Source organism: Leishmania infantum, chromosome 27 (genome assembly GCF_000002875.2).
Source record: "Leishmania infantum JPCM5 genome chromosome 27".
Lineage (NCBI taxonomy): Eukaryota > Euglenozoa > Kinetoplastea > Trypanosomatida > Trypanosomatidae > Leishmania > Leishmania infantum.
Genome location: NC_009411.2, coordinates 59,023 through 84,949, shown reverse-complemented (window position 1 = coordinate 84,949; position 25,927 = coordinate 59,023). Strand labels below are relative to the sequence as shown.

General features: G+C 56.1%; 8 protein-coding genes across 8 annotated transcripts; 6 read left to right on the top strand and 2 right to left on the bottom strand.

The window, feature by feature from the left end:
- Window positions 1-325: 325 nt before the first annotated feature.
- LINJ_27_0320 (conserved hypothetical protein) lies at window positions 326-4,012 on the bottom strand (the record flags this gene model as incomplete). Its single annotated transcript, XM_001466258.1, has 1 exon — window positions 326-4,012. One exon carries the CDS (start codon window positions 4,010-4,012, stop codon window positions 326-328), a length of 3,687 nt encoding a protein of 1,228 aa, XP_001466295.1.
- A 1,999-nt stretch (window positions 4,013-6,011) lies between these two features.
- Window positions 6,012-8,183, bottom strand: LINJ_27_0310 (putative methylmalonyl-coenzyme a mutase; the record flags this gene model as incomplete). The annotated part of the gene is made up of 1 exon (XM_001466257.1): window positions 6,012-8,183. The coding sequence occupies one exon, from the start codon at window positions 8,181-8,183 to the stop codon at window positions 6,012-6,014; it is 2,172 nt and encodes a 723-aa protein (XP_001466294.1).
- Window positions 8,184-11,857: 3,674 nt separating this feature from the next.
- On the top strand, window positions 11,858-12,310 carry ACP (putative acyl carrier protein; the record flags this gene model as incomplete). The annotated part of the gene is made up of 1 exon (XM_001466264.1): window positions 11,858-12,310. The coding sequence occupies one exon, from the start codon at window positions 11,858-11,860 to the stop codon at window positions 12,308-12,310; it is 453 nt and encodes a 150-aa protein (XP_001466301.1).
- Window positions 12,311-12,944: 634 nt separating this feature from the next.
- On the top strand, window positions 12,945-13,112 carry LINJ_27_0290 (hypothetical protein, unknown function; the record flags this gene model as incomplete). The annotated part of the gene is made up of 1 exon (XM_001466263.1): window positions 12,945-13,112. One exon carries the CDS (start codon window positions 12,945-12,947, stop codon window positions 13,110-13,112), a length of 168 nt encoding a protein of 55 aa, XP_001466300.1.
- A 150-nt stretch (window positions 13,113-13,262) lies between these two features.
- Window positions 13,263-16,478, top strand: LINJ_27_0280 (conserved hypothetical protein; the record flags this gene model as incomplete). Its single annotated transcript, XM_001466262.1, has 1 exon — window positions 13,263-16,478. The coding sequence occupies one exon, from the start codon at window positions 13,263-13,265 to the stop codon at window positions 16,476-16,478; it is 3,216 nt and encodes a 1,071-aa protein (XP_001466299.1).
- A 2,198-nt stretch (window positions 16,479-18,676) lies between these two features.
- Window positions 18,677-19,663, top strand: LINJ_27_0270 (conserved hypothetical protein; the record flags this gene model as incomplete). Its single annotated transcript, XM_001466261.1, has 1 exon — window positions 18,677-19,663. The coding sequence occupies one exon, from the start codon at window positions 18,677-18,679 to the stop codon at window positions 19,661-19,663; it is 987 nt and encodes a 328-aa protein (XP_001466298.1).
- A 643-nt stretch (window positions 19,664-20,306) lies between these two features.
- Window positions 20,307-21,494, top strand: LINJ_27_0260 (putative flap endonuclease-1 (FEN-1); the record flags this gene model as incomplete). Its single annotated transcript, XM_001466260.1, has 1 exon — window positions 20,307-21,494. The coding sequence occupies one exon, from the start codon at window positions 20,307-20,309 to the stop codon at window positions 21,492-21,494; it is 1,188 nt and encodes a 395-aa protein (XP_001466297.1).
- Window positions 21,495-23,945: 2,451 nt separating this feature from the next.
- LINJ_27_0250 (kinetoplast-associated protein-like protein) lies at window positions 23,946-25,925 on the top strand (the record flags this gene model as incomplete). Its single annotated transcript, XM_001466259.2, has 1 exon — window positions 23,946-25,925. A coding segment is annotated over one exon (1,980 nt), but the record flags the coding sequence as incomplete, so codon positions are not given.
- Window positions 25,926-25,927: the final 2 nt, after the last annotated feature.

Below are 25,927 nucleotides of genomic sequence, written 5' to 3'. Positions count from 1 at the left end.
GCTAGGCGCTGCGGTACAGCTCACGGAGGTGCTTCCCAGTCACCAGCGAGAACTAGCACAGAGCTACAATGAAAACACTGCGTAGAACAGACAACCTTCTAGAAAGAGACCGAGGGGAAATGCCCCATACGCAAAGCGTTCCCTCAAGAGGCTGCAGATGTACGACCGGTACCGTCATTGTCCTTGCCATGCCCACAGGCACGAAGGCAGGCACGCGCACAGATGCATACACACATACGAGCTCACAGCTCTAGGGGGACCAGTGTCCAGGTTCTAGATGGATGGGGTGCCTCACTTCGCGCCGAAGGACGAGAACGCATCCACGTCACAGTTTGAGGCTCTGCGACAGCAGTGCAGACTGTCGGGCAACCTCGGCCACCTCCTGGAAGCCCGTGTGATACGCAAAGACGGGGTGGCTGCTCAGCCTCATAACACACCTGATGGTATACAATAGCGTCGTCTTCTGCGCGTCTGTTGATGAGGTGCCCCACTGGATATCATGCAACAGCTTGGAGACCAAGGAGTCCAGCTGAGATGGGGTGAAGACGAATCGGGGCTTGCTCTCCACAAACCGCACAATCAGATCCTTTGCGGTATCGTTGATCGAAGGTTCGCGGTCGCCGCTGCCATGAGAGCTGCAGGCCATAATGAGCGTGCTGATCACAGACGCCTCTGCTTCACAGTATTCTATCAGATCCACGTTGTGCTGACGAGCGGCCCGGAAAACGGCAGAGAGCGACTCAAAGGCCAGCTTGCGGCACTCCAGTCCCTTGTCCACGCGATGCGTGTACCCGCTCAGATCAAACGTGCCCTGCAGCTTGGTGTCCTCGCGCAGCTCTGTCAGCAAATTCGGGAAAATTGTCACGCGTGTCTCCTCGCAAAGAAGCCAATGTGGACGGTGCTGAAGCACCGTGGTGAGAAGTCGCAATGCCATAGAGCGCAGTGGCAGCGACGGTGCCGTGCTTTCCTTGGTGTCGGTGGGCCGGTGCAGCTGGAGAAGTGCCCGCAAAACAATGTGGCGGTGGATCTCAATGCTTGCAGATCGCTCCGCCAGCGTGCTCAGGAAGTAGCGCAGGGCCACCATGCACGTCACACGCGTATCCAGCGACGCCTCCGTCTTGAACAAGGTGTCAGCGATCATCACGCCCCGCTCTGCGTCAAGCATGAACATGCTGAGAATCCCGGCACATGCCCCGTACAGCTCCACCAGGTCCGCGCTGGCGGATGACTGAAGGAAGAGAGACAACAAGCGTTTGCTCACCGCGGCGTCGTGAAATGCGGTATTGTACCGCGAGAGGGCCAGTGTGGCAGCTTCTTTGATGGACTTCACATAGTAGTACCGGCCAGTGGTGCCACTGTCCACGGCCCTCTCACCGCACGGCATCAAGATAGTCTCGGCGTTGCCGGGGTGCAGCATGCACAAGGAAAGCGACCGCTCGCCGCAAGACCGCACCAGCTCGCCTTCCTTGCTCTGCACACTGCCAAGAACCAGCGCAGACCAGTCGGCACTCAGCCCGCTTGCCTGTCCAGCCTCGCCAACGCAGAGAAGGAAGTGCGCCCTTTCCACAAGTTGGGGAGAAAGAGTGTGCAAAAAGGCGTTCACGGCGGACGGGGAGCCGGCACCCACGCAGCGCACCACCGTGAAGATGCATGGGATGTGTGACTGGTTCGACACCAGAAACTGCCGCACGTCGTCCTCGATAGGCAATCGCGACGCATATTCGTGCTCATACACGGTGCCCACAAGCGCCATGAGGCTGTCTAGTGCTGGGTTCATCAGGCTCCGGCTCCACAGCACTGCATCAGCCAGTCGAGCAACGTGTTCCCACACTCCAGCAAAGTAGGTCTCGTAAAACGAGACAACCTGCTCTGTTTGGTGCCGGAAAAGCTGTGCCAGAAGAAGCGCCAGTGCGCACATCTCGGCTAGTTCACACGACGACAGTGACAGGGGGTGGCCCGGTGCAAACAGGGTCGTCAAGTGCTGCATAAACGACGCCGTCAACGGTGGCGTGTTGGGAACTGAAAGGCGGCGCAGTAGCACCTCGACTGAGGCCGCCCGCACACTTGCTGACTCTGACTCGACCAATGCCGCCACTTTCTCCAGCACAGACGTCGGAACAGATGCTGAAGATGCACTGCTGCCTGTCATGATGCTCAGTGCACGAAGAACAGGCAGTTTTACTTCGTCGTAGTCCAGCGCGCGCCACAGGGCGATTGCCGGCTGCTCCAGCGCCGAAAGACCATGGGCTGCAGCCCAGTTTGCCAGACTCTCCGCGGCCGCCGCTCGGCATGCGGCAGGAAAGGTACCGTTCTCAAGCAGTGCACCATAGTTGCTGCCCAGAACAGCCGGTACAGATACGTCGTGCGTGGCGCTGTACACCTGCGCGAGTGTGTCGCTGACCTTGGTGATGCAGGCCGCAGTGGCGCTCGAATTGCCTCCGCACAAGCACAACACCGGCAACTCCTTGGCAAGGTTCACGGTCTCGCTGCTCAACAATGCACCTTCTCCTCTTGCCCTGATAATACTCGCCACGATGCTCCGGCATCCCTCCAAGGCGGCCGCATCGGCTGCAACTGCGGAGAAGTGGGCGCGGACTTGATTCAGCAGCAGAGGCACGGTGCTTTCACAAAAAGCGACAGCGTGTGCGAAGGTGGCAAAGATGTCTTCGAGAGCCTTCATCAGGGACGCTGTAGCCTTTTCATCTTCGATACCGACGAGCTTGCAGAGTTCGTGGCAGCGGTTCGTGACCAACGCGACGCAATCCGCGTCATGCACGTAGGAGTGACGGACCACCGTGCGCACCAGCTTCACGGCCTCCAGATGCACTACTTGAACGCGGTCCTGGAGTGTGGTCGCCGCTATGTTCAGGGACTGCATGCCCAACTCCTTGTCGTCATGCTGCGCCACCAGCACCTGAAGGACGCGAACGGCCCACATGCGCAGCTTCCATGTAGAATCTGATGTCCCATTGTCGTACTCGTAGTACTCGTCGTAATCCCCGTCGTACCCACCGTCTGCGGCGTAGGCGTCCTCCTCTGCACCTGAAGCGTATGGATCGAAGGCGACCAAATCCTTTACAGCGGCGAAGGCGCCGCGCCACGACGGGGCCCCGCCACTTGCGTTCAGCTGCAAAAGAGAGCAGACAACTTCAAGCAGTGTCTCCGTGCTGTCCTCCCCCTCATCATAGTGCTCCGCAGCGTGGGCCAGACGCTCGCAAGCGGAGTCGATGATCTGCTGCACCACCGGCATCGGAGGCCACCGCAGCACGCGCATCTCGACCTCGCAGAGCTGGAGGTAGGCGACGTACTGTTCGCTGGATGTCGCAGTCACAAGCAGCTTCAGCGACTCCGCCACCACGCTCTCTTGCGTCGCTGCCCTTAAAAGCGTCAGCAAGGACTCAACCAGGGTCAGGCTCGCGTGTCGGATCGAATTGGTTTTCTGGAAGTCCCTCACCGCCATCTTTACAAGGGCATCGCGCTCGCCTAGTACGTCTTTGTAGGCGGGCACGAGTGCGTTCACCGCGGTATAAAGAATCTCACGCGCAGTGTCCTCCAAGTCGTCCACCTCAAGTTGCGCTGCGCAGCGGACGCAGAGATGCCGAGCCACATCGATTTGCTTTTGCCAGAAAGCAACGTTTCTGCGAGCCTCGCTGGCGAACTCAGTACAGCACTTCCTGAAAGTCATCCCACTGAGGTACTGCAGGTTGGCGCCATCGCCATCATCCGAAACACGCGTTTTCGTGACGGTCGACAACAGGTACTGGAGAATAACGTCTCTCTGGCTGCACTTCACCACCATGTCTGGAAGCGCGTTGGCGGCCTCATTCTGAACCTCCTCACACCGCTCGTCGGGAGAAAGGCAGGAAAGCACTTTATCGACCACTTCGTTGGTGATGCTGTTCTCGTCAGCGCTCTGCACGTGACGCCGAAGATCAAACAGGGCCATCAGTCGCAGGTCCTTATCGACATGTTTGATGCCCCTCAAGAAACTACATGCTGAAAACGGTGCCATGGGGTTGATATGAGGCAAAGAGAAAAGTGTAGGCAAATACTTGTCGGAAGGGGATGCGTGTGAATCGCTCCAAGCGATTTGCTGCTGCAGTTACAGCTGCGGTGATGTCAGGGTGAAAACGGAGGGATTCGGCCAATATTTGTGACGACAGGAAGAAACAGCCGTGCGTGCCGTTACCTCATACATGCCAGCCCTTTCTGCGTCTCTCCCGTTTGTTCTGTCAACGTGCACTGCGTCGATATGCGTAAACTGCGGTCAAGAGCCAAAGATGAAAGTAAAGCGGGGATGCGAGTAGAAGTTGTGCGACTTGAGCAACGGCCTCCTCCTCCGTGCCCAGTTGTACAGTCTCCAAGCACTCGCAGAAGACAGACACGCAAGTACACGGTTTTCGCGCTCGCCAGTTTTACCTTCCGCAAGCCCGTCAACATTTCGCATCGCCTACATATGCGGTTCGCGCCTCGATGCATCAAGCGCCTCAGTACACGCATAGAGTGCAGCGCAAAGCCCACTCAGCTTCGACTGCCGTTCTCTTCTCCCCCTCTTCGATCGTCGCTGTTTTGAAGGGACAACGGCTCTGTCACTGTGAACGTTTCGTTTTTCTCTCTCCAACACGCTCCTTCTCTGTCACGGTGCATCGGAGCTGAACTCCGCCCCGCCCCTGTCACGGGCACATCGCGTGGTGCCAAGCAGCCCTGCACACACACGCCCTACAGCAACGCGCCGGCTCAGCCATCCGAGCACGGCCCCTGCCTCATACTCCACACCACCGCCGCGCTCTGCAGGTCGCCGCACACCCGCACCCGTCACGCCGGCGCCCACCTGCTGTGCATCCCCGTAGGGGTGGCACACAGGCCCCCTCCCCCCGCACCAGCAACGGCAGTCGGGGCCGGGTGCAATGCGTTCCAGCCACGCCGACACCCTGCCTACCACATGGACGGCACAAGCGTGTTCGCTGTCGCGGGCCACCCCGACGCAACGCCACCCAGGGCCCCACCGCCGACACATCAGTGTGGCCATGCATCGCACAGACCCCCCCCCTGCCACGTCGTAGGCACTCTCGACCCTTGTCACCACGAGAAGTGGGGCTCCGGCGCTGGCAGGGGATAGGAGGGGGGAGAGGGGCCTACTTGGCCTCCCCACAGGGTGGGATACCGGGTGCCGATACCGCAGCAAGGTGTTGCCCGTCATGAAGGATTACTGCCATCTGTACGAAAGCAAAAAGTAAGAAATCAAAGGAAAAAATCGCTTGCTTACACGCGCACGTGCAGATCTGAGCCATGTGCTCAAAACTGATGGGCTAAAGTCGTTTTCTTTTCCCGGTTGTTTCCTTCCTTTTACGAGGGAGCGCAAAGTGGTAAAGCAAATGCTGCGTTGGTGGACTGCCGTGTTACCGGTCGTGTGCCTAGTCATCGTGGGCAAGGGCGTAAAGAAGGAGTAGAGCGAGCGGCGCCCGTTACGTGGCACGCAAAAGAAATGTTGGGCACGGTACGACGATACAGAAAAAACTAGCTTCTTTTCTTTCGCTGCCTTTAGTGCAATTGGGTGTGGAGAGAGGTCTCGTGCTCCGTGTCTTCTGTAAGCGTCCAGACGGGTGCATTTGTTTGGTCTTGACTGAGTTTTTCTCGCGTATGCTTTTGGAGCGTTGTACGCGGGCGAGACTGCAGAAAGCTCCAGTGAAGCCTACGTTGGTGACGTCACATACCAAACTTCTGAAATAAAGCGCGAGCTGGGAGGCGTCAAACCTGTTCACAAACGAGAGAAGAGGCGCCTTGAGCAAGAAAAGAGCAAAGCAGTCGCACAACCCCCGGAGTGAGAGGGGAAAAAAATGAACTCAAACAAAAGAAAAGAGGAAGAAGAGGGAAGCGAAACCGTACATGAAGCATGGCGTGTAGACTTCGCAGAGCAAGCAGAAAGAGGGGAAAGTCAGAGTGAAACCAAAAAAAAACGTTTTGTGGTGAGACTGCGAATCGAAGCTTGTTGCGTTAAATAATGTGTGCATTCATTTCTGACGAGCCTCAAGGACCTCGATCATCTGTTCAGCACACTTCGGTATGGGCGTGCCGGGACCAAAGATGAGTTTTACGCCGGCGTCATAGAGACTCTGGTAGTCATCGGGTGGTATAACGCCACCGGCAGTGACAATGATATCGTCGGCACCAAGCTTCTTCAGCTCCTGGATGAGCTGCGGAATCAGCGTTCGATGACCTGCAGCCAGTGAGCTCGCGCCGCAGATGTGCACGTCGTTTTCGACAGCATGGCGGGCAACCTCCTCGGGGGTCTGGAAGAGCGGGCCGATATCTACATCATAGCCCATGTCAGCAAGACCAGTGGCTACCACTTTTGCCCCACGGTCATGTCCGTCCTGGCCTATTTTGGCCACCATAATACGCGGGCGACGACCTTCCTTCGCAGCGAAGGCGTCGATGCGAGCTTTGACAGCCGCGACGTGATTCTGATCCTCCTTGTTGCCCCCTCTCAGGTAGGAGTTGTAGTATACGCCTTGCACTACCTGGCTCCTTGCAACGTAACGGCCGTAGACCTCCTCCATAGCAGAAGTAATCTCGCCGAGCGTTGCACGTGCCCGCGCAGCCTCAATAGCAGCCTCGAGAATATTGATCTTCTCGTCCCTACAAGCCTCCGTCACTTTCTTGAGCATTTCCTGTACCTTGGCCGTGTCGCGGGTAGCCTTCAGCTTCTCCAAGGCAGCAATCTGACCTGCACGTACCTTTTTGTCATCGATGCGAAGCGTCTCAGGTATCTTATCGACTGGGTTAACGTACTTGTTAACGCCAACAATGGTCTCCGCGCCAGAATCAATGGCCGCCTGCCGCCGCGCGGCGCTCTCCTCTATCATCAGCTTGGGGAACCCTTCCTCGATGCATTTGGTCATACCGCCCTTCGCTTCCACGTCGTCAATGATTGCGGATGCCTTCTTGATCATCTCCTGCGTCAGAGCCTCCATCATATACGAGCCACCCCATGGGTCGACAACGCTGCAAATGTGTGTTTCTTCCTGAATGATGATCTGTGTGTTACGCGCGATACGAGAACTCTGTATTGACGGGAGTGCCACTGCCTCATCGAAGGCATTCGTGTGCAGACTTTGCACACCGCCCATCACAGCTGCCATGGCCTCAATCGTGGTACGAATGATGTTGTTTTCCATGTCCTGCTCCGTCAGCGACCAGCCGGACGTCTGTGAGTGCGTTCGCAGAAGCAGACTCTTAGGATTCTTGGGATTGAACTTCTTCTTCACGTACGTCGCCCACAGCATCCTGGCAGCCCGAAGTTTCGCAATCTCGCAGTAGAAGTTCATGCCAATGCCAAAGAAGAAGGAAAAGCGCGGCGCCACATCGTCCACCGTCAAACCGCGCTGCTCGGCGCAGCGGATGTATTCAAGGCCGTCGGCAATGGTGAATGCTAGCTCTAAGGCACCGTGACCACCTGCCTCTTGGATGTGATAGCCACTGATACTGATACTATTGAACATAGGCTGACGCTTGCTCAGGTAGGCCATAACATCACCAAGGATGCGCATTGAAGGAGTTGGAGGGAAAATGTACGTGTTCCGCACCATGAACTCCTTCAATATGTCGTTCTGAATGGTTCCCCGTAGCTTTTCTTGCGGGACACCGCTCTCCTCCGCCGCTACCGCGAAAAAGGCGAGAACAGGGATGACAGCACCATTCATAGTCATGGAAACACTCACCTTGTCCAGAGGAATATCGTTGAAGAGTAGCTTCATGTCCTCAACTGAATCCACCGCAACACCAGCCATACCCACATCACCAGTCACGCGCGGATGGTCAGAGTCGTAGCCGCGGTGCGTCGCCAGATCAAACGCGACGGAGAGACCTTGCTGTCCATTCTTTAGGGCGGTCTTGTAGAAATTGTTGGACTCCTCAGCAGTGGAGAAGCCAGCGTATTGCCGAATAGTCCACGGACGGCCAGTATACATCGTCGAGTGGACGCCACGGGTGTATGGGAAGAATCCAGGCAGCGCCGGGTGACTCTCGACATCATCGGCGACGTAAAGCGGCTTGATGTCGAATCCGTTGATAGAATGAATGGTCAAGGTCGATGGGTCGCGGTTCTTTAACTCCTTTTTTGCCGCAGCAATCCACTCCTGTGGGTATGCTGCGGAGAGCAAGACAGAAACCCGGCGCATCATTTTTGTGTACCTGCACCGATTCTAGGGTAACAAAAAATGACAGAATATGTAGGCTGCAGTTCCAGAGGATCCCTTTCTTTTGCTGTTTTTGTGTGCTTAAGATCAGCTCTACGACGCCGGGAGCGCTAATTTTTCATAATTAAAGGCGACCAAAAAAAAAGAGAAAGCAAAGGAATAGTATATGCAAAGTTGCTTTACGAAACTACAGTACGGCAGTAGTACAGCTCACCCAATGGAGCCTGCAATAAAAATAAATGGCATCAGCGCTTCGCAAACACAGACGCGCTGTCATGATAGAGAAATGCACGCATTTTTTTTTCGGCTACAGAGACGCTTCCCGGGTGGCACGCTCGTGAGGCAGTTACTTTTGCATTTTCTCCCCTTTAATGTGCACACTCATCGGTGCATAGCCCAGAATAGTTTCTCGACGGAAACACTCTCACGTCCCCTGCCTCCTATACAATACGCGATTCATGAAAGCAGCGATACGGGAAAAGCGTATCCATTGCATGCAATATAGAGAAAAGAGCAGCTTGACAACTTCGACACCGTCGAGTACATGAAAAAAGGGCAACTACCGGTTATTCCCAGACAGCTAATAAATATTGATAGTATACAGGAGGTGAGCTCACTGCTTTTTTTTTACAACGTGTCATTCTACCAGGAACAAGTCAACAGATATACAAGTATAATTCAAGGAGTCGAACAGAGGGTAAAGAGGCCGGGAGTGGTGTAATCAACTGAGCTTCCGGGGCGTCCCCAATGCTAACGTTTCACATTTATTAACCGTGAACCTCGGTAACACAAGCTGAGGAAAGTGTAAAAGAGACCCAGAAAAAACAGGCACAAACGTTTCTACTTGCAATCGGGAAAGTGCACAGCAGACCACCAAAGAAGCAGGATCGATATAGCGCTCGAAGAGCCAACTTCTCCCTACGGTACTTCTCTTTCTTCGATAGATCGATAAACGCTGCCAGTGAACCCTCTCCCTTGTTGGTTTTCAAAACCTGAGAACCACCCCGCGCAGCGCAGAGGAATGCAAAAGAGCAGTTATAGCACTAGGGAAAAAGGAAGTCATCAGTAAAGAAGCCCTTGCTCACTTTAAACTGAAAGTCTCTTGAAAAAGATAAAAAACTTTATTCAGCAAACATCAGGCTCCTTTTAAACAAAGAAGAAAAAAAAAGAAGAACACATTCTAGGGAATACAGTTTGTCAAAGCGTAACACTGACACACACACACATACCGCCACCGCCGAGGCTACAGAAAAGAATACCAAGAAAAAAACACGCGAGCATCCAGCGTTTTTCATTCTCCCTCCAAAAGGGGAATGATACAAAAGTCAGTTTTTCAGTGCGTGAAGAAAAACATGGCTTACCACCCTTCCAATTTGGTGACTAGAATAATTACCAACGCAAATCCGTGTGCGAGAGCCGAATTAACACAAAGCCGTTAGCAACACGCTCCTTCGTTGTCACGGTGCATCGGAGCTTAGCTGCACTCCACGCTATGCCGGGCCCTGTCACGGGCACATCGCGTGGTGCCAAGCAGCCCTGCACACACACGCCCTACAGCAACGCGCCGGCTCAGCCATCCGAGCACGGCCCCTGCCTCATACTCCACACCACCGCCGCGCTCTGCAGGTCGCCTCACACCCGCACCCGTCACGCCGGCGCCCACCTGCTGTGCATCCCCGTAGGGGTGGCACACAGCCCCCCCCTCCCCCCGCACCAGCAACGGCAGTCGGGGCCGGGTGCAATGCGTTCCAGCCACGCCGACACCCTGCCTACCACATGGACGGCACAAGCGTGTTCGCTGTCGCGGGCCACCCCGACGCAACGCCACCCAGGGCCCCACCGCCGACACATCAGTGTGGCCATGCATCGCACAGACCCCCCCCCCTGCCACGTCGTAGGCACTCTCGGCCCTTGTCGCCACGAGAAGTGGGGCTCCGGCGCTGGCAGGGGATAGGAGGGGGGAGAGGGGCCTACTTGGCCTCCCCACAGGGTGGGATACTTGGTACTGATTCCCGAGCATGTTGCCCAACTTGAGGAAGGCATGATGGAGGAGGGGGGAAGGATGTGCTGGATAGGGCGAAGCCGCGTAGCTGTTACTACTGTGCCTCGTAAGGGAGGTGCGCGGAGGCCGAGTTGAGGAGCGAGAATGTCTGCAATTATAACTGAAGCGAATGAGCATTTATTAGAATGTGGGGTTTTACGAAACTGTTACCCGGAGTGTGATATCCAGTCTCATGTGGATGTTTTTCCTAGTATAAGTGCTTTGAAGCCCAGGTGGCGAGATGCCAATACAGTAGATGACGAGTTGCTGTGGCTTAAAGGATGCATAGCATCAGGAACGTTTGCAAGCGAACGCATGGGCTGTAAAAAAAAAAGAGAAAACACTGAACCCTGTGGGTTGGGGCTTCGCAAGAGTGGTACTGTTCTCTTTTGCTTGTGACTATGCTTGATTCTACCACAGCCATCGGCTTATCATCAGTTTTAGGTGTAGGTTAAGATCAACTCAATACCCAATAGCAATGATTGTGTTTTTGAAGACGCTTGATGTACGTCTTTCTTTTTGGTACCCTAAAAAGTTCTAAGCTTTGCCTCAATCCGTTTTGTTTACCATTGTTGAGCCTTTACAGCTTTATAGTATTGTTTTGTTTGCCGTCTGAGCTTTTAGGGCACGCTTCGTTTTCCACGATGTGTCTTGGGATATTTTGTACTTGAATTTCATCACAGTTACCATAAAAAGAAACATTTGTACTTCCACTTCAAAGGAAAAGCAGGGGTGCCTCTGGCTCTCTCGCACTAATTAAGGGATGGCAGCTCTGAGACTGCCAATGACGATCCTTTGTTTTCCTGCTCACATGGCGGCCGGCGGTTGGCCGAGCGTGCATGAGGCGAGTTTGGTGCCTATGATCACTTTTGCCATGTGCCTTGTGAAAGATACAGGGGAGAGCGAAGGTGTTGTCAGCAAAGAATGCACCATATGGCCAGGTAAATCGTGTTGCAAGCAGTGTGGATGCGTAAAGATGCTCTGCTTTAGAACTATATGTGCTTCTCTCGGGGGTGTTTTCTCTTGGACTGGATTGCACTTTCAGCACGTAGTTCTATTTCTTTACGCTGCCTTTCCTGAAGCATCGTCTCGGCGCCCAATGATCTCTATTCGTTCGCCGCGTGCCTCCTTAGGCTCAGTTCCATCACTGTTCTTTTGATGCTCTGTTTCGCGAGTATATCTCTTGCGCTTGGTTTGAGTCGCATTTTCCAAAGCAGAAATAGCATGCGTTCCTCAGCTTCTTTCTCCAGAGCTTGTACTGTTGAACCCTCCTCGCGGTCTGGCACTGTTTCCCAGTAGCTGCTGTAAGGGACTCTGAGGCATTTCTCATGGCAATGCTGTGGAATAGTGAATCCAATGCACCTGTTTCGGATTCCCGCCAAGCTTGCTCTTGATCTCTTCATCTTCACTTTCCATTCTTCACTTTCCTTCCGCTTACTTCGCCTCTGCCCTTGGTTAAAACACTGCTCTGCCAACGACTAGACACTTTTTTTTGCTGTTTGTGTTTTTTTTTTCAAGAGCCGAGCACACCTGTCGACTGCTCTAAACATCTCCCTTTTTCACAGAGGAAAAGAAGGAAGAAACGAGCATAAACCCCAAACTCAGCAGAGCAGAGAGAATGCAGCGCCCAGTTATTCGTCGTCTGGGCAATCGCTCAGCGTTTACCTTAGTCGCTGCTGTGGCTAGGTCCTCGCAGATGCGAAGTGCTGTCCGTGTCCCTTCAGGATCTCATGCTCGCGTCATCCCTTCTTTCATGTGCTCGCTGCGAGCGTACTCCGGCAGCCACCACGATGAACCGTCTTCCCGCAGTGGTCAGTACCTGCTTGACAAGAACGACGTCCTCACCCGTGTTTTGGAGGTAGTAAAGAACTTTGAGAAGGTCGATGCCTCCAAGGTGACCCCTGAGTCACACTTTGTGAAGGATCTGGGTTTGAACTCTCTCGATGTAGTGGAGGTTGTGTTTGCGATCGAACAAGAATTTATTCTAGACATCCCGGATCACGATGCGGAGAAAATCCAGTCCATTCCCGACGCCGTCGAGTACATTGCACAAAACCCCATGGCCAAGTAAGTGGTGGAGGCAAACTGTTTTTGTTAAACCAGCGCTATATTCTCTTGCCCAATCGGTAGTGGAATCATCGAGTGAAAGCTGTTCTTAGCATCTTGATTCCAAAGGGGAACAGTACATAAGACGTGTGTCATGAGACGTGTACACAATTATTTCTCTTAGGATTTTTTAGTCGAAATAGGTCCTTGTTGTGCCACCATTAGCGTTCTCCGAGTGAGGTAAGCAGAAGTGCCGTGTGCGCGTGAAAGCAATTTTCGCCCCTGCTCTTCAGCGTTGGTGTACTGCACTCAGATATCGTCTCACTTTTTCTTTGTTGCCCAAGGTGGGCAGTGAGGAGACGATAGTGAGCACCTATTTTGGACATGACGTTCTCTTGTGTGCCCTCATGTGGAGCAGGAGGCGCTTTCTTGTGTCTTTTTTTTTTCTACTTGTTCTCTGGTAAGCAATGATACCACTGTCTCCGTGTTGAAACACACCGGATAGCTTGTAGCCTCACTGAGAGTAAGCCTCTTCATCAGACAATACACAGGAATATGAGCATCGTCTCTCTTTTCCTGTTATATCTGCGAAGCAGCAGCCACTCTTCCGACTCTATGTTTGGAGAGCGAGTAACGAAGGGTCGATCGATGTTGTAAAAATGTTCACGCTTTTGCGGAAAGAACATCTTGAATGCTATTCGCTTTTTCAAATTGATTGCTCAGCATGCTGTCTGTTTTCCTTCCCGCTTCACAATCTGCTCTGCTCCTTCGCTTCCGTAACTACTCAGCACTCTCGCGCTATTGCTTTTTCCCACTTGAAGGAGTAGTAAGAAGACTCTTTCTCGGATAGTACTTCCTACAAATTGGCCTCCATGCAGCAGAGAGCGAGATCCACCGAAAGGGCTGTACCGGCGCGTGGTGTCCGGAAAGCCTTGTCCCCATCACTTTCGGATTCGAGTGATGAAAGTGCTCTACGGATGCACTTCGTGGCTGGCGGTGCTTCTCGACGTGCGGGACGAGTCAGTGATGATGAATACGAGACGTCGTCCTACGAGGAGACGGAGGCATCGGACTTGCTCTCGGACAATAGCGAAGATTACGTTCCGTTGACATTCGAGTACATCAGCAGCAACCCCAGACGCCGTGCTGGCGCACCAGCTTACTCGAAAGTTCCATTGGGTGCACTGGAGGTGGAGGAGAGGCAGGAAAGCCTTTCTTTCTCAGATGCACCACTTGAGGTTTTTCTTGAGCGTAGCCGAACACGCCGGCAATGCGGCCCTGGCGCCAAGGACGTGAATCGGGTTGAGGTGAAGTCTTCCGTAAGTAGCCATCACAAAGATGAGGATGGTACTTCCTCGACGAATTCCGGTGCTCTTCCGATCGCGTTTGAGAGACGGAAGAAGACTCACAATATTGGAAAGGTAAAGCAATCTACATACGAGATATTGGATACCGAGTTGTCCGTCTCGCTTCCCGATGAAGAGGAAGCCCCGTTGAATGCTCAGCTCATCTACACGTTGATCAAGCGCTTGCGCAACCCCTCGGATGAGGTTTCATTGGAGGCGTTTGACTTCGTCGACTTCAGCGATGAGAACTTCAAAGAGGAACTTGGACCACTCAAGGAGATCAAGGCGCTCCTCGAGGAGAAGGCGAGCAATCCCATTATGGAAAACACGAAGCACAACCATGCGGTCAAGGAGGCTGTTCAGTCTCTTCCACCGGATAATGCTATCGCCGCTAAGGTGAAGGCTATCAAGAGTTGTCCAATTAGACCATCAAAACCTAGGATTCGGTTGCACAGAGGTGGGGAAGCAGAGATGGAGAAGGCGGAGGCAATTGCGAACCTCGTGCGGCGCCTGAAAGATCCCAACACGGAAGTGCCGCTGCGTGCCTTTGAGGAGGTGGACTGGAGCAATCGCGATTTTGACATGGTACTCGCTTTGCTGAAGCCGATCCGTGCGTACATGGAGGCGAAGGAAGTAGCCAAGGAAAAGCCTGCTGAGGGCACGATGAGTGGCGCATCTGTGTTGGATAACAAGATCAAGAAGGCGATAATGTCGCTACCCTCAGAAGAGGCTGTCGCAGCAGCGATGCGCGCAGTGAAGAACCGCGCCATGTCGAGCAGTCCATCCAACGGCGATGCTATTCGTCACTTGGTAGCACGCTTGAAGGGATCAGGCCAGACTGTGAAGCTGTGCGAGTTTGACAAACTGGACTGGAATGACCGCAATTTCAGTCGTGAGTTGGAACCACTGCAGCAGATTCGCGCGTGCATGGAGGCGATGGAGGCGCTCGAACAGAAGCCGGGCGAGAATGTGATGGCTACTCAACCGGCGCTGGATGAACAGATCAAGGCGGCTATTATGTCACTGCCACCTGAAAAGGTGATTTCTGTAAAAACGCAGATGCTGAAGATGTATGAGAGGGCCTCCACAAGAGCCCAAGGCTCGCAGAGAGTGAAGGTCACAAAGCTGTCTGCTCCAGCTGGCACGCAGAAGAAACTGAAGGACAGCTTCATAATGTCGAACCCGAGCAAAAAGTTGAAGACAAAGGAGGGCAACCTGTCGGCCTCGAGCAGCCAGGTCATGCAAGTGGGCGCGAGGGTAATGTCGTTGAAGCAGCCAAAGTACGCCGCAAAGGAGAGCACCGCCCTGTCGGCCCCTGCGAAGAAAGTGCGTCGCTCGCGAATCCGAGGTGACCGCAGCGTTTCTATCTCAAAGGTGGATGATGACACTCCTCCCGGTGAGATCATCGACGATAATCAGGAGCTCCCAGAGAGCCGCGAATCACCACTCTTGGAGGCTGTCACAACGTCACGATGCCTTTCGCGCATGCCATCCCGTCCTGCCGGGGCGAAGAAGCCTGAGCGGCGCACCCGAAACTACCGGCAGGCCAACAACATCTCTTTTAGTAGCGTTCCCACGGAGGAGCCTGGCGTGATTCAAGAAGAGAACGAGTTAATAGGCACCAAGCGCAAGGCCGGCCGCCGACGCGCACCTCACAAACTCTGCCGCAGCCTCTCCATCACTAGCCTCCCCGATCTAGAAGCTGACGAGGTGTTGGAGGAGCCCTCGCCATTGAATACGAGAGGCGTGCCACCGGCCACTCTGGCACCTGCCAGGAAAGCAAAGTCACGGCGGTCGCATACCAAGCTCCCCGGCGACAACGCCCAGTTTGATCAGCCCTCGAACGAGGTGGCCAGTGGTCTGGACGACAACAACACCGCTCTTCAGGGCAAGGCACACTCCGCCACGAAGAAGAAGCGCCGTCCGAAGGTGAACAACAAGTCGTGCAGTTTCATCGAGGTATACTTAGACGAGGTGTGTGAGATTCACGATGAGAGCGCCACTGAGCTAAAGGGCGTCGAGCTTCAGCACGATACTTCGCCACCTAAGAGAACGCAAAAGCTTCTGCGTCGACGCAGGCCTGCTGACGAGGGTAACGGGCGTGCTTTGGACTACAGCAAACCAGAGACGGGAGAGGCCGGCAAGCTTGACGATGCTCAACACTCCAACGCTGCGACGGCTAAGGGACGGCGGGTGAACGTGCATCGCACCCGCAGCGCACACACCTCGATGATTGGCGAGCTGAAGAGCGGCGAGATCGTCGAACGGCCAGATGAGACACACATCCTGTACACTTCCTCTGCGGCAAGCACCCCTATCCCTGAAGAGGCGAGTGCCAGGCGCGTCAATCGTCAGGCCATTCCAGCCAGGGCTCAGAAGGTGTCGTGCATGACGTGTGACTTCTCATCCACCGCCCGGAAGCGCCGACCGCGACTTCACATGAGCAAGGAGCTGAGTGTCTCGGCCATTCCGGAGAACCTAGTAGGTGAGATCGTCGAGAATGCACCGGATTTGCTCGCCGCAACAGCGCCTGTGAGCGGCTCTTTCTCGAATGCCCGTCTGTCAAAGGTCCACACGGGGCCAGCGAGGCGATTGCCTCTGTTGAAGGGCAGTGGGCGAGGTTCTTTGCGCTACACCGACCCGCCAAACTCGTCTCTGAGGTCGTCTGCGAAGAGTCGTAAGGAGGTTATCATGCCGAGCGTCGACGCTTCCTTTATTCCAGACACGGTCTCCAGCTCACCAACACCTCCGTCCAGCGCTCTCCGTCGGTCAACGGAGGCAATCCCCCACGTTACCATGGTAGCCGCCAAGTTATGTGACGATATCCAGTGCATATCCTCAGTGTGAGCATTGACGTAGAGGGAGTGGCGGCACGGTGCACGAGGAGGCTGTGTACTGGAAGCCGTCGGTGGGTGCGAACTAACGAAGCACGATCTCGTTTTCGCTGGAACGCATTTGGCCCTTACTGCGTGTCGAATCAGCGACTGTACCTCGTTGATCACCTTTGCGTTGTGTGCCCACACTCGTGCATCAAGTGCTTTTGGGAGTGCACTTGTTTTGCGTGTCCATGCCAGCGGCTTTTGCGAGTGTTCCTCGGCAGCCTGGCCTGGTCGCATGAGTGCACTAACACTCGCTCTTGCAAAGGGCACACACACACACACAAAGCAAACGCAACTCTGCGGCACCAGGCTAATGAGTGCCTCTTGCCTTTCTCCACGGTCTTCGGATTTAAACCAGACTGGAGGGGGCCCTGCGTATGCCCGACAGTGGTGGGTTGTTGTGTATCTGTGTGTGCGCGTGTTTCCAGTTCTTTAGATGTTCATGCTCCTTTTGCGTCCCTCTTCCCCCCCCCTCGCCTCGTGTTTTCTCGTGTATCCGTGACCTCTGACGGTGCATGCCGATATAGCTTTGTGCATACACGTGTGTGCGCGTGCTGTGTGAGTTCCAGAAGGAAAGTCCCCAAATGCACACGAGTCCCGGAGCCGACTCTGCTAGCAGCGGCAACGTGCCCTCTTTCCCCTGCTAGCAAACCCATCTAAGGAGGCGCTATCCCCTCACACAAATGAAGCGAGAGAGAAGAAAAAGATGACGGTGGTGCCCTGCCGCACCTACCTCGTTATGCACCCTTTTCCCGAATGTTCTTGATTGCTCTTCCCTTTGCATATTGTGCGGTTCGGTTCTTCCCTTCTTCCGCTCTCTCCCTCTCTCTGTGCCGCTGTCTGCGTTGGTGTGCGTGCGTCTTCGCTTGTAATGCTCTGTTTCCCTTTGCCACCCCATCCGCCCTCTGCTCATCCTTTTTCCGTACGCCTGTCTCTTGAAATCTTTTCTTTGCTGTGGTGTGGACAGGCGAGCACCGATTGCTTATGCTTTTCCGAGGTGTAGGAAGGAAAGCTGCGAGAGATCAAGGACAACACTGGCCACGTTTCTTTTAGTTCGGGTCACCACAGAGGATTTACTCGACTTTTCAGCTCGTAAAGGCCACGACTGACATGTATAACAACCCCGTGCTCATTCATTCATCTTGTTTTTCGCTGTCTGTTTAATATATATATGTTTTCGTCATTCGCATAGTGGCTTTGATGGGTGTCCGACTTGCTACGTGTCTCTCCCCCCTTCTCTGCTTCCTCTCCCCTTCTCCCTTCCCTCCTTTCTCTTCACTGACGAGGGGCGGGGGGGGCGCTCGAAACAAGAGGGAGGTCGACTTGTGATTTGTCGATGTGGGCAGATGAAGGGCTATGTGTGTGTGTGCAGAACACGGAAAAAAGAAACACCAAAGGCGAGGTCGCTGACAGTCGGAAGTTGGATAGCCGTGCTTGCATGCATGCCACTTGCAGACAACAGTTTTGTGCTTGGGCCGCTTTGCACGTGCTCAGCTTGTCCAGCGTCGCGCTTCTTTCTCAAGCACCGCCACAGCACGAGCTGCCCTCACTCCATTCTTTGCCTTCTTCATCCTCTTCTCACATTCCCGTGCTTCATTCTGAGATCATAGATGCTCTCGTTTACATGCCACATTTCCTCTTTTTTTCTCGGTTGGTTCTGTTGTTTGTGCTCTCGTGTGTTGTCTCGCTTGTCCGTAGCGCGGGTGTGTACCGTCCTGCGTACGAACGTGTGTGTATGCACAAATTTTCCTCCCCCATTCGTTTTCTTGTGTATTTTTTATCTGGCTTATTGTCGAAATAGCGAATACACACACACGTGCCCCTATCCCACTCAGCGACAAAGAAATCACACATATCCGAGAGAAAAGTAAAAGTGTGCCGTTCTCACAGTAGTTTAACAACGCCACCCTACCCCAGGGGAGCGGCGTTCCTTTTCCTAAGGTGAATTATCCATTCACTGCACCGGAACCTCGCTGAGAAGCTCTTAATGCGCACTCGTTCTGGGGGTCAGCTGGGCCGCCACGATGCCTTCCCTGCGTAAAGTCACCAAAGACAATTTCTGCCGTTGCTTCTTCCTTGGCGTTACTGGCTCCTTCTTTCCTCCATCCATGTTACTTTTCACCGGTGCTTCTCACAGCAACTGCGCCTGCATTCAAAAAATATCGCATGTGGCGACTACACATCTCCACTTCACTGCCGGCGACACCGACTCATGATGGTGTTTCGATACTCATTGGGCAGCGCTCTTGCGTCTCCTCCTCTGCACATGAGGCACCTTGCACCGTGTGCGTGCTAGCTGGCTATGTGCAGTGCGACGATCCTAGTGTGGCCGAAGAGCAGATAGAAAGTCTGGAGAACGTACTCCCGTTCGGCATCGAGGTGTTGGGCTTTGCGGGCGGCACGGCTGCACTGACATCTCTGGCAGCGGAGCTGCCTGATTTGAAGAGGAAGGAGCTCATCGAGGCTGTCGTGCCCAACGGAAAAAGACACCTCCCGCCCGCTTGCCGCATGTTTGGTGCGCCTGCGAAAAAAGTGGAGGTTTCGGAAAGCGATATCGCCTTCGTTGAGGCTCGTTGTGCCTTGCACACGTACAACAGCACCTTGCCTTTACTGATCTCCTGCTCCAATGCACTTCCGCAGGTAGTGGACGGCGAGAGCTACGCTCCGTTGACGGCGCGTGCACCCTCGTCTTCGAGCAAAATCGAGCTAATCCAGAGTGGTGTGGTGCCGAACACTCTTCGCATTCATGTCGTTATGGTCCCTTCGCTCATGAGCGCTAGCGGGCTTTACGAGACTCTCTTCCGCCAGCTGAAGGCCGCTTGGACGTCCAGGACTACGCGCCTCATCGAGCTCAACTCTCACAACGCTCACTTATCCTACTGCTGCCGTCTCGAGTGCGATGCCGACGCCCTTGACAGCACAGATACCGTCACAGACGACGAGTGGGCAGTGGTGTTGGAGATGATGGAGGATGCAACCGGACAAAGAGTCTCACGCGGTGATGTTCGCGGTATAAAACCACTCTTCCAACCCTGCAGGAAGAGCAAAACATCTGCAGCGGAGGCAGCGAAGACGTCGCCTGCTCAGTTGCCTCACTTTCTCCTCCTCGGTCTGATAGTTGTGATCATCTCTGTTGCTGTGCTGATGCGATGAGGCACGACAGCGGTGCTTTCTATTCGAGGTAGTCTGCACCTTCTGTGGTGAGCAAGATAGCACCCACCGTTGCGGAGTCAAGAAACACGGCGCCAAAACACAACCAAAGGGAGAAACAAAAAGTTCATCATCTCACCCTCAGGCGACACGCCGCAAGAGCACAAATACTACTTGTATAGTTGCCGCGGTTTTGCTTGCGTCTGTGGTGCCAAGGCAATCGACACCATTCCGCCTTTGTTCGCAAGCAGCAAGGTCAGAGCTGCATGTCTCCCCCGTCTTTCCCCTTCCATGGGAGACCTCTAAGCACTTCCTCTGACAGCATCCCCCCTCTCTCTGTATCATTCGCATTTGTGTGCGCCCCGTGGCCGCGCAGATCGCTCTTCTCTTGTGCCCTGTTCTCACTGAACGAATTCGCACGGAGTTACTTGCGACTTGCTCGCAGTGTGCATCTCGTAGCGAACAACGACGGCAAGCGGGAGAACATTGCATCCTTGAGGCACGCCAAGAACACTGGTTTACCGGTGACGGGACGGCGTCACTGGCTGCCTGTTTCGGAGAAAACCAAAGCTGCCCAACTCGTTCTTGCTCTTCGGTAGGAGGGGGAGTACATGTACGGCTGAGCGGCGCGTTGCAGTTTTAGACGATGGGAATCTTAGGTTTGTCAAAGCTGCTCTACGACAAGTCCCCAAATGCCATCCGGGAGCAAGAGCTGAAGAACTTCTTTGGGCGTCGCATCGCCATCGACGCCTCCATGAGCATTTACCAGTTCATCATTGCCATGAAGGGGTTCCAGGACGGGCAGGGATTGGAGCTCACAAACGAAAAGGGTGACGTGACATCACACCTCAACGGGCTCTTTGCCAGAACTCTCCGCATGATCGATGAGGGGATCAAGCCCATCTACGTTTTTGATGGAAAGCCTCCGAAATTAAAGGCTGACGAGCTGGAGATGCGCCGTCAGAAGGCTGCTGAGGCAGAGAGGGAGTTTGAGAAAGCGAAAGATGCTGGCGACGACGAAATGATGGAGAAGATGAGTAAGCGAACTGTGCGCGTGAGTCGAGATCAGATTGACGAGAGCAAGAAGCTTCTACGGCTCATGGGGATTCCTGTGATCCAAGCGCCTTCGGAAGCCGAGGCTCAGTGCGCAGAGCTGGTGAAGAAGGGCAAGGCTTGGGCGGTGGGCACGGAGGATATGGACGCCTTGACGTTTGGCTCCACAGTCATGCTCCGCCATCTGAACATCAGCGACGCCAAGAAGCGACCCATTGCAGAAATCCACCTCGACGAGGTGCTGCAAATAACGGGTCTGTCCATGGGCCAGTTCGTTGATCTTTGCATTCTTCTCGGCTGCGACTACGTCCCCAAGGTTCCCGGGATCGGGCCGCAAAAGGCGTGGGAGGGCATTCAACGCTATGGCAGCATCGAGTCATTTCTAGAGTCCCTTGACACCACGAAGCACCCCGTGCCTGCCGACTTTTATTACAAGGAGGCCCGCGCCTTCTTCCAGAATCCGGAGGTGACTCCCGCGGAAGAGATCAACATTCAATTTTCGGAGCCAGACGAGGTTGGGCTGATTCAGTTTCTTGTGAAGGAGAAGCTGTTCAACCCAGATCGCGTCAACAAGGGCATCGCGCGGCTGAGGGCTGCCCTCACCAGGAAAACGCAGGGACGGCTGGACAGTTTCTTCACGGTCACCAAGGTACCTCAGCAGACAGCCGCTGCGCGTGCGCCGCTCGCTGGAACAAAGAGGCCGCGGGATGGAAAATATGTGCATGTCTCCGGAACTCTACGAAAGGCAACGAGCGGCCACAAAAAAGCTGTGAAGAAGTAGATTTGTACCCTGTAGAGGCGACCTTGAATCCACATAGGAGTGGTACTCTTGCATAGAGTGCGAATGAGGGCGGGGAGCTGTCTGTGTGCAGCAGCGACTCATTTGCTCTATCCTGCGATGCCGCACGCGGTGCACGATTACTCCGCATTCCTTGAAAAAGTCAAGTGAGCTGATTGAACTGGTTGCCGAGGAAAGGAAAAGGCGTACTACAGCTGACATGCGCACTCTAGAACGCTTACTGTGCGACTCCGATAAAAGAAACTATGCCGTGGCTGGAGAAGGAGGGAGCGGGATCGGGGGGGGGGAGGGCTGGCGGCGTGAAGAAAAAGGTTTAGTGAGCCGCACTGCCTCTGTGATGTGCAATAAGAGCGCTATGCCTCGACTTGCGAACACACTCTCCCACCACCGAAGAGGAGGCTCAAGTGCTGGGCAGCAGTACATATCCTCTCTCTGTTTGTGTGCTTGACGTGCTGCGCTGCATTTCTGCTGCACTCACCGACACCCGCGCCACACTTGCGCACACTGCATCTCTTCCTCTGCTCTTCACGCTTTTCCCTTTTTTTGTCAATCCTGCTCCGTGGTTCAATCGAGACGAAGAATACCATCGTAAGCGATGGCCGTAATCGAAGGCGCACGCCATACGTGCATGAGCGTTTCAAGTTATTCTGCTCGTCTTCCCGCTACACGAGTCTGTATTCGGCAAGAGATCAATTTCACCTCAACAGGCGTGTAGGGCATTTTGTCCCCATTGCTTTCAGCGTTCTCGCGTTGCAAGAGAAAAGAGGTACGGCGCTGGCGTCTCCCTGCAAAGGCAACAGGACATGCTTATAGGCGTGTGGGTCCACTCCCCCGTTCCCAAGGGCGAAACTGCAGCAGTCGTGGCCTGGCGTTACTGCAATGACACTACTAGACGAGCGTGCCTCACGTCCGGCTACACGCCAAAGAATGACCTGGTGACGTGGAAAGTTCTCTTGATCCAGGTACCAAGCGACACCGCACTCATCCCTCACCGTCTTGGAATGAAAGCCAACTCGCACCACCCGGTGTGGGATACGAAATGACGACACGAGTAGGCTGGGGCCATTCTAAACGACTGGCTCAAGGGAAAATTCTTGACGCGCGCAGGCAACAATAACACCTCGGCACGGCACAGCGCAGATGGGACCATGACGACGCCACCTTGGCTCTCGACCGCGTCATCTAGGATTGCGGAACCGTCACAATGGCGCCGGGTGACCACTTAGTGATCAAGTTCGCTGCCCACCTTGAGTAGGGGTAGGGCTCGACGCCACAAGTGATAACTGGAGCCCAAACATGTTCCTTCCAAAAAGCGATATGGAAACTGTACCGCTACGTGGTTGCCAAATCGATCCGCAAACACCGTACCCTTCACAGCGATACAGAAGCAAACACGCGCGCACTTCAGAGGGCTGCGCTGACCCTGACCAACACGACAAGCTGAAAGGGCACCAGAGAGAGGAGGCAGATCGCCCGTGCAGTCCTACCCACCACAAATACCACCACATACACGTACAACTGCACAGTTTCACTCAGGGAGGAGGTTGCATTCACAACTGGACTCATAGCGAAGACCGCCGGGAAAGCTGTCCCATCTGGTAAGGCCGCTTATAAGCGGTTCTGAACGTCATACATGACGCGGGTGCAAGCAACTTTTGAGCAGGCAGCCTGCGCGTCGCCCTCGCTCGCACATGCCCATTAAAGAGCTAGCCTCGAGGGATGGATGCAGTCCTGCTACGCCCTCACTCCGCCCCGCCGTGTGACGTCGACCAGCACCCGGCGCAAAAGCCCCTCCAGCGAATCGCCTCGCGACTACAGCGCAACCATTCTGTGAGGCTGGCCCCAACCTCACCAATACGGCTCCCGTCCTCACCCCCTCCGCTGTAGACCCCTCCCCCCCCCCTGGGGTTGCATTCCCACAAAGCGGTGTGGCACCAGAAAGGTATGCCGAGACAGCCGCGGCGCTGGCCGACTTTACGCTCGCACGCCTGTCTTTCATTTATTTCCTTGCCATCATCGCGTCCTCCTTTCTCCTAGTTGCGCCCTTTATCAACGCTCGCTTTACACAAAGGCCTTCTCTAATCTGCTGTTGTCTTCTCATCAATTGGATCTCTCTCAGTACTACAAATACCTCTCACTTCATTCCCTCAGACTTGATCAGTCACCTCCCGATTCACTCACTGAAACCATCCATTTGCGGTCAAGTCACTCTTCCTATCATCACACCCGGAATTCCTTCACTAGAGCTCCCTTCTGCTGACACTCGTGAGTCTTTTCCGCGCAGCCTCTACCGAGCTTAAGCCCGACCACAATCTCAAACGACTTTATCTGGCGTCTGAGCACCCAGAGCACTAGCACCCAGTACTCAGTGTCGAACCTGCCAACCTCCTTGAAGACATGCCCCGTTACACCAACCGTGTCACATCCAAAGACATGAACCGTCGCGGTCTCTCCAACAGGAACGAAACAAAACAATGTGTAAACATGACGCTTTCCGAAGAGGCACAAAAGTCCGCCAGCATGCAGCACCATACAAACCCGAAACACACTGCCCGCCAGCAGGCCGAGGCGGAGGAGGCTGCCCGCCAGCAGGCTGAGGCGGAGGAGGCTGCCCGCCAGCAGGCCGAGGCGGAGGAGGCTGCCCGCCAGCAGGCTGAGGCGGAGGAGGCTGCCCGCCAGCAGGCCGAAGCTGAGGAGGCTGCCCGCCAGCAGGCTGAGGCGGAGGAGGCTGCCCGCCAGCAGGCTGAGGCGGAGGAGGCTGCCCGCCAGCAGGCTGAGGCGGAGGAGGCTGCCCGCCAGCAGGCTGAGGCGGAGGAGGCTGCCCGCCAGCAGGCTGAGGCGGAGGAGGCTGCCCGCCAGCAGGCTGAGGCGGAGGAGGCTGCCCGCCAGCAGGCTGAGGCGGAGGAGGCTGCCCGCCAGCAGGCTGAGGCGGAGGAGGCTGCCCGCCAGCAGGCTGAGGCGGAGGAGGCTGCCCGCCAGCAGGCCGAGGCGGAGGAGGCTGCCCGCCAGCAGGCTGAGGCGGAGGAGGCTGCCCGCCAGCAGGCTGAGGCGGAGGAGGCTGCCCGCCAGCAGGCCGAGGCGGAGGAGGCTGCCCGCCAGCAGGCCGAGGCTGAGGAGGCTGCCCGCCAGCAGGCCGAGGCTGAGGAGGCTGCCCGCCAGCAGGCTGAGGCGGAGGAGGCTGCCCGTCAGCAGGCCGAGGCGGAGGAGGCTGTCCGCCAGCAGGCCGAGGCTGAGGAGGCTGCCCGCCAGCAGGCTGAGGCGGAGGAGGCTGCCCGCCAGCAGGCCGAGGCGGAGGAGGCTGCCCGCCAGCAGGCTGAGGCGGAGGAGGCTGCCCGCCAGCAGGCCGAGGCTGAGGAGGCTGCCCGCCAGCAGGCTGAGGCGGAGGAGGCTGCCCGCCAGCAGGCTGAGGCGGAGGAGGCTGCCCGCCAGCAGGCCGAGGCGGAGGAGGCTGCCCGCCAGCAGGCCGAGGCTGAGGAGGCTGCCCGCCAGCAGGCCGAGGCGGAGGAGGCTGCCCGCCAGCAGGCTGAGGCGGAGGAGGCTGCCCGCCAGCAGGCCGAGGCGGAGGAGGCTGCCCGCCAGCAGGCTGAGGCGGAGGAGGCTGCCCGCCAGCAGGCCGAGGCGGAGGAGGCTGCCCGCCAGCAGGCCGAGGCTGAGGAGGCTGCCCGCCAGCAGGCCGAGGCGGAGGAGGCTGCCCGCCAGCAGGCTGAGGCTGAGGAGGCTGCCCGCCAGCAGGCCGAGGCGGAGGAGGCTGCCCGCCAGCAGGCCGAGGCGGAGGAGGCTGCCCGCCAGCAGGCCGAGGCTGAGGAGGCTGCCCGCCAGCAGGCTGAGGCGGAGGAGGCTGCCCGCCAGCAGGCCGAGGCTGAGGAGGCTGCCCGCCAGCAGGCTGAGGCGGAGGAGGCTGCCCGCCAGCAGGCTGAGGCGGAGGAGGCTGCCCGCCAGCAGGCCGAGGCTGAGGAGGCTGCCCGCCAGCAGGCCGAGGCGGAGGAGGCTGCCCGCCAGCAGGCTGAGGCGGAGGAGGCTGCCCGCCAGCAGGCCGAGGCGGAGGAGGCTGCCCGCCAGCAGGCTGAGGCGGAGGAGGCTGCCCGCCAGCAGGCCGAGGCGGAGGAGGCTGCCCGCCAGCAGGCTGAGGCGGAGGAGGCTGTCCGCCAGCAGGCCGAGGCTGAGGAGGCTGCCCGCCAGCAGGCCGAGGCGGAGGAGGCTGCCCGCCAGCAGGCCGAGGCGGAGGAGGCTGCCCGCCAGCAGGCTGAGGCGGAGGAGGCTGCCCGCCAGCAGGCCGAGGCGGAGGAGGCTGCCCGCCAGCAGGCTGAGGCGGAGGAGGCTGTCCGCCAGCAGGCCGAGGCTGAGGAGGCTGCCCGCCAGCAGGCCGAGGCGGAGGAGGCTGTCCGCCAGCAGGCCGAGGCGAGGAGGCTCCCCCA